Source organism: Mustela nivalis (genome assembly GCF_964662115.1).
Source record: "Mustela nivalis genome assembly, chromosome: 10".
In the NCBI taxonomy this organism is placed as follows: Eukaryota; Metazoa; Chordata; class Mammalia; order Carnivora; family Mustelidae; genus Mustela; species Mustela nivalis.
The window spans coordinates 69,677,113-69,684,693 of NC_139029.1; the positions used below are offsets into that span (position 1 = coordinate 69,677,113).

General features: G+C 46.0%; 1 protein-coding gene across 1 annotated transcript in view; it reads right to left on the reverse strand.

The window, feature by feature from the left end:
- The window catches only part of DDAH1 (dimethylarginine dimethylaminohydrolase 1), a 134,256-nt gene extending 130,008 nt beyond the window's left edge, over positions 1-4,248 (reverse strand). Inside the window, exon 1 of the mRNA XM_082688216.1 lies at positions 3,505-4,248. Within this exon, the coding sequence (XP_082544342.1) occupies positions 3,505-3,807 (303 nt within the window). The 5' untranslated portion in view covers positions 3,808-4,248. The remainder of the gene's footprint in view (positions 1-3,504) is intronic.
- Between the last annotated feature and the right edge of the window lie 3,333 nt (positions 4,249-7,581).

The window sequence follows — 7,581 nt, forward strand, 5'->3', positions numbered from 1 at the left end:
AATCTTGGGAGGCTCCACTGTGGCGTTCACAGAAGTGTAACTTTCTTGAGTTCAGTTCTCAGTCCTTCCTTCCAAGGAAGAAAAGTCATTAAATATCACTATGTTTTGACAAAGTAATTTTCCAGAATTATAAAAACAAGCAAAATAACAAGAGACAGAGAAAGGTACAAGGAAAGGAAGAGAAAAACAAAACAATTATAAATCACCTGTACTTGTAACGAAACCTCTGGGACTCCATTGAGAATGCCTGCAAAACACCAAATATGTCCTAAGCAAGAAAACCTAAGGTTGATCTAAAGTCATGGACACACGTGTCCAACAAAACATTTGCTGCATAATTCTTGTGTGCAAGGTCCTGGGAATAAAATGTTAAGGAATGCAGATGTGATCCTTGTCCCGAGAGTTCTTATAATAGTGGGGAGATACAGAAAGTTAAAACAGGTCGTTATCATATGGTATGAAAGATACCATAGAAGGAAGTGCAGAGAGTTAGAGTGCTCATAAAAGGAAGACCAACCCTAAGCTTGGTTGTTTAGTATCACAGGGGTTGGGACTAGAGCTTTAGAGTGCTACAAATACGAGTTCAAGTCCTAGTTTCACTGGTTCCACTTTATAACCTTGGCCAAGGTATTTAATCTCTCTAAGCTTCAGTTCCATCAACTTTAAAGTAAGAATAATGATAGTACTGAGCTCAAAGGGTTGATGTGGGCATTCAGTGAAATCCATGTCATAAATCTGACACTATGTTTTGCAAATGGCAAGCACCCAATAGAGATTAGCTGATAATATTAATGATAACAGCAAACTGAGAAATGATGCATGAGTAGTACAGCTAGGTAGAATGGAGAAGAGAGAAAAGAGGAAGAATGTCCTAGACAAAGGAGAAATGTATGCTTAGAAAAGAACAGCGTGGTGAGCTTTAGTAAAAGAACCTGGCTTGAGCCAAGAGGTTGGGAGGCACCTGGGGTAGGGTCAGAGTTGGAACTGAAGCTGGAAAGGCAAACAGAGGACAACTCCATGGGTTTATCAAGCTTAATGGAGGGTTCTTCTAGAAGCTTCATCAGAGCAGGGACAGGATCAGATCTGAGTTTTAGAAAGACCAGCTTAGAGACTTGGACTCTACAGCATGGAGAACGGAATGGAGAGTAAGGAGACAGATGGCAAGGAGATCAGCGGCAATAATCTTAAAATAATGCCTTCGCTGTTGTGGAATTTCAGTTAGGGAGGTAGGTATCACATGAAAAGTATATACAACAGTCCAAAGAGAACCTTGAAGGAATTATTATGAGCTTGTTAATATTAGCTAGTTAGCATTTCATTCATTCATTTATTCACTCAACAACTAAGGCAGTGAACTGGTGAGAGATTTCAAAGACTATTAGTCTTCCAGAAGACTGCATAACCCTGCCTTCCAGAAGTACCCCATCCAACACAACTGCCCGTGCTCTCTCTGGCTACAAGACCTGTTACTCTGCTGATTCAGATCAAATGCAACGGTAAAGGCATTTTTGGGAGACAATATGCTCCTGTAGGAAACTCAAGCTGGGAGGAAGTGTTACAAAGCAGATTAGGATGGATCCTAAGGTGTGAATATGACTCCCCTTCACCGTGGGAAGGGGAAATGTCACTGTAACTACCTCAGTATATAGCAGACTTCTCACTGCTCAAAAAAAAAGAAAATCTTCCATGACCCACTGTTAAGTAAATAATAACAACCACCATTCATAAAATGTCCTACCCTATAAACTTCAGATGGATTAACAAATTTAGTACAACAAATTTATGAAATAAGTATTGGGTCTACTTTTCAGGTGAGAAAGTTGAGGCAAGAGACACTCCCCAAGGTCACAGAATTAGCTGCAATCTGGTGTTCCTATCCACCACACTGTGAGGTCTCTGGCAGAGAGCCACTAGATTGATAGAAGAGTGAAGCCAGCTTAAAATGTATGCCTCAAAATCTGACAGGGGAGAAGGATCACTGCCCACTTACAATCGGGAAGCCAAAATTTGGAAGGTTTTATTATAGGAATAAAATGAAATGGATGATTAAACGAGCAACAGCCTCTTGACAGGAAATTGGACTACCCTCATCAAAGGAGTACCATTTTGAAAGCGTTTTTGAAACGTCTTTTACTCTTTTAAATACAAACCACAGTTGTGCCCTATGGCCTAGGACACACCAGAAGTATTCACGTGGGGTTATATGCTTATCAGTTTAAAATGGAGTGGGCCATCTCAATGACTTAAAGGTGTGGCAAAGGAAATAAAAGGTAAAGAATATGAGACCGGTTATTCTTTTTGTTTTCTGCTAAGGTAGGGTGAACAACGGCTGAATTGTCTCAGTAAGAAATAAATGCAATATGCTTATTCTCTCAGCCCATGTAAGGTTCTATCAACTAAGTAGTGAAGCATGTGTAGAGTAAGCATATTTTAACTATGAGCTCTATGAGGCATTTCTAATGTCCACCGAATAAAGACGAAATGGGGAGGGAGGAATCCCTAACCGTCCAGATATGAAAGAAACCAGGGGCTTCTTGCAATGCCACTTGATGCCAACAGAAACAGAGTCTTGAGGCTGGGCTTTTAGCCTGGTGATAAGGGGAACCCATGCCAGATGGCATTTTAAAATCCATTTTCACTCTCTTTCTCCCCATTAACCTGCCTTGGGTTTAAAGCCATCACAGCCATTTTCACAAGCTGCACTATTTGAAAGTAGCCACTTTTCCTTGCGAACACACAAAGCTCTAATTGCTGTAAGTTTAAAAACATCGTAAAAATCACGGAATTTCTGAAACAACCATTTTTAATTAAACGCACAGACACACCCCCCCACACACACCCTACGCCGAGGACAGCTTTCCACACCTCGCCTATTCATGAACACGTATTCTCAGCTCACCAACAAACCACTCCCCTGACACTCGTCGCTTTCTGCCCAACTCACTCGCCACCACTAAAAAGTAACTCGGGACGCCCTAGGTCTGTGCCACCAACACCGGGTTGATTCCTCAGGCACGCGCGGTTCCGAGCCCTAGGCAGGACTTGGGGGCTTCAGTGTCACAAACCAGCGCTGCCCCCCAAGACTCCTCGCCCAGCCAGGAGCAGCAACCCTCTCTGGGAAACGCTCAGAGTTGCACTACCTCTACCACTGTTCACTCTTTACGCATAAAAAATGCCAGTGAGGTGGATTCCCCACCCCACCCACCTGCCGGAGTCCGCACCACCACACTCAGTCGGGGCGTCCTGGAGGCACCCCAGCTGTGCCGACAGCCAGGAGGCGTGAACAATGAACTTCTCTCTCTCTCTCTCTCTCTCTCTCTCTCACACACACACACACACACACACACACTCTCTCTCTCTCTCTCTCTCTCCCCCAAAAGGTGAAGTTTTGAACTAGCCGGGGGCCAATTTCGCGATTCCGCCGGCAACTCCCGCGCGGCCGGCGGGGGAGGGCCCGGCGCGCGTTCCCGGCCGCGCCCCTCGCGTCGCGGGGCGGACAGTTACCTCCTTCCTCCGGCTGGGCGCCCCGGGTCGGGTGATGAGGGCCGTCTCCTCGCACACCACGGCCACGTCTTCCACGAACACGCAGTCGGGGAGGCTCTCGTCGGCCGGCAGCTGCACCACCTGCAGCCCCAGCTTGCTGCCCAGCACGCCCACGTAGAGCTGATGCTGCCGCTCGGCACGGGCGAAATCCACCTCGTCGCCCTTGGTGCGCCTCAGCGCGTGCTGGCACAGGGACTCGGGCAGCGCCCGCACCACGGCGTGGGTGGCCCGGCCGAAGGCGGCGGGGTGGCCGAGCGCTGCCATGGCTCCAGGAGGCGGCGGGGCGGTGGCGGCCGGGTCCTCCCTCGGGCAGCGCGCGCCGAGCCTGCGAGCGCCCGGCTGCTCCCCTTGGCAGCGGATGAATGTGGTGCAGGAGGAGCCCGGCTCGCGCCCCGAGCCCTGCCCGAGCGACTGAGCATGCCCAGAGCTCCCGGCGCTGGCCCGCGCGCCCACCCCGGCGCTTTCGGGTTTGCTGCAGCCGAGGCGGGAGTTGCAGCAGCGAGCACCGCACGAGGAGTGGGCGGAGGAAGCGGTGAGCGCCGGAGCTGTGCGCAGTGGGAACCTCGGTGGACCCGGTCCCGCGGTTACCTGTCTTCCGCCGCAGGTGCACACCTTCCATCGACCCCAAGGCGCCCGTGAAGATGCTATGGTTTGAGCAGAGTGCCTGGAGGGCTTCGTGGTGGTCAAGAGGCCAAGGGATGGGGTGATTCCTTTGTGGATGAATACTTTGACCTTTCTCCCTACTCTCTTGGTCCCAGGTTGCCTTACACCTGGTACCACCCCCAGTTCCTAGCGTGAGGATCCGTTTTCCTACCCAGATCCGCGAGTGACCTTTCACCCCCGGTGGCCAAGAGATTATACGAATGTGTTTCTTCCCATCTGTGAGAAAGAGGAAGAGTCCAAAAACACATGTTGAGAGAAGATCAGAGGTATAGAAACACAGTATTTCAAGGACAATCAGTTGTCATGGACAACGGGATTCAGGTGTGTTTGTCTCCAGGGCCCACAGATGTAGGGAGGCAAAGACCAAGCGTGTTTTCCCCACTATAGACAAGCGCTCCCCTCGCGCAGTGTCAGACAAACATAACAACTTCTCATCACTAGGAAAGAAGGTTTCCAACCTTCTCCCTGGCATTCCCTTCATGCCATTACAGACTCCGTGCAGTTCCCGTGGTATTTGTTGAGTGTTACTTTTTCCATACACCTCAGGGAGTGCCTTTCCCTTCATAATGGCACTATTTTTCTCCCCTTACCTATCACAGATTAAATAATCCTTGGGTTCTGTTTCTTTTGAGAAGACCCACTCCAAAAACCAAACCATAACTCCAAAATGGTCTCAGGTAATAAGCTTCTTTTCTCAGATTCTGTAGCACATTTCTAAGTTAAAGATTGATTAGATCATGAAACATTAGATTTAGATGAGACCTTAGAAATCCTCTAACTTCCCACCCAAAGGTCCTGAACTCCAGCTTAAAACATACATGATATTTTAAACCTCTTTCACTTAAAAGGTGTATTCTACTTTTGAAGAGCTATAATGGTTAAAATCTTCATTTTGGACTTAAAACCCACTGGTCCAAATTCTGTCTTCTAGCATTACCTAACAAGTTCATATTCTCTTTCACAAGATTGCATTCATGTTATCTGAAGACAGTTCTCATATCTACGTTGCCTGACACCACCCTCCCACCCCTCATCTTGGCCTTGACCCTGAACCACCAAAAAGTAACTAGTGATTTGGGTTCCAACATTCTGATCATCTTCCTTTTGACACACACCAGTTTGTCTGTATCCCTTTAACTCATGGTATTTGGAATAGAAACAATTCTTCCTGTGTGTTGTGACCAGCACAGATGACGGCAGGACCCTTGTTCCAGAGACTAGACTTCTATTCACACCACCTAAGGTTGTATTCACTTTTTTGATGATCCAGTGTCACGGCCACAGGCTTCTTGCCAGAATTCTGATCCTAGTTTTTAGGAAATGTGGGCTTCTAGGAGCAGATCTATCTGAGGATCCTGGAATGATTGTCCCAACTGAGCCCAAAGAAGATGTGATCTGCCTTCTCTCCCTGTCTCAAAGGTGACCTGAATGTAAATGCCAGATGCCATGGCATTTCTCAGCTTCAAAAGTGAGCAGTCTTAAGTGAAGGACAGCTCTTACCCTGACATAGGAGAGGGGCCAAAATTAAAATAACAAATCTTTAAGACCTACTTTGTTCGACTTCTGCGACAAGACTCAGAGGACCCAGACTGCCCTATCTAACTTACTGTCTACTAACTTACTGTCGGAAAACACTTAACGGTGGCCTCAGACAGGGGTTTCCTCTAACACTACAGCTGAAAGCCAACCCATGTGCTGTTCTTGTCCTGCCTATAATATGGAGCTTTGTTCCTCCCCCCAATTCCAACCTAAAATTGAGTCTCCATCTACCTCCAATTGGCCCCTACCTAGCAAACTTAGTTAATGCCGGTGCCCTTTTAGAGCCAAAATAATTTGCCTGTCACTCAGTGCCCTGAGCCTAACTTTGAGTGGGGTCCCATGTACCACTCTGGGCTCATGTGAGCCCAGCAGCCAATTAAAACTTGAGATTTTTTTTTTTCTGCTAGCCATGTCTTTCCATAGCGAAACTGGGCCACTGTGTTTTAAAAGTTTAATCTTGTAGTTATCCTTATTAAATGCTATCTGCTTCATTCCCACTTGCCTAGTTTTGATTCTGCCATCTTGTGCATTATTTATTACCTTTAGTTTCGTGTCATCTGAAATTTGATAAGCATGCCTTCTGTCTCCTCTAAGCAGTTGTCAAAAAGTGTTATAATGTATATGTCAGTGAAAAGAATAATAAGAACACCAACTCCAGTAAATTATAGTTTACATACTTTCCTGCTTGAGTAATGAAGGACTGTTTTTAGGAAAACAGACTTTATTGAGCCTAATACATTTATAAATTCATTTTCCCCAAAAATATTTATTGAAAATTCCCAGGACACAATGCTGTATTACATACTTCAGAGATATATAAGAAGCATAAAAACCTGATCCTTGACCTTAAAGAGCTTACAAACCTCCCTGGGGAAAGGAGACATCCAAAATTGAAGCTATGACAAGGGCACATGAAAGGCACAGAAAACAAAGTTCTATAGGAATTGAGGGAAAGAGATTATCATTGTGGTTAATGGGTGTGGAAGAGAGATGCTTGGAGGTGAATGGACTTGGTTTAGACCTTGAATAATTTTTAGGATGTGAATAATTGGAAGGCAAGAATTCTAAGGAAAAGTACATGCAAAAGCCAGACATACATCTCAGGGATAATTTATTCAATGCACACATATATTGGTTAAGATAACTCTAGATGTGACAACAAACAACCCCAGCAAATATATTGGTATAAAACTGGTATAAGTTTGTCTCTTGTTCACTTAAAGTCTACCAAAGTTGGTCCTGATTGGTTCCTGACTATTCTCCCAGAAACATGGAGGGATCAAGCCTTCTTCCATTTTGTGACTCCAACACTTCAAAACATGGCACCCAAACTCACCATGCTCACCTTCCTAAAGCTGAATGAAAGGGAAAGAAGATGCAGCACCATGTGTGAGAGGCTTGACGGGCCGTGCCAGAAAGTGAAGCGTGTCATCCTTGCTCACTTTCCTCTGACTAGAACTCGGTCACACAGCGACAGTAATCACAGGGAAGCGCTGGGAAATACAGCTCCAAAGGAAAGTCACAGAAACAGCCAACAGGGTTCTGCCCTAGAAAACAATGGGAAAAATGGGAAATAAAGGTATAAAGGTATTAAGCTTCCCTCACTTGAGCAATGAATAGACAAATGGGGTGGAGATTACGTGTAGCCTCTAGAGCCAAACTCTGTGGGTGGAAGCATGGCTCTGCTATTTTCTTTCTTTCTTTTTTCTTTTTCAAAAGATTTTATTTATTTATTTTAGAGAGAGACAGTGAGAGAGAGCATGAGCGAGGAGAAGGTCAGAGGGAGAAGCAGACTCCCCATGGAGCTGGGAGCCTGATGCGGGACTCGATCCTGGG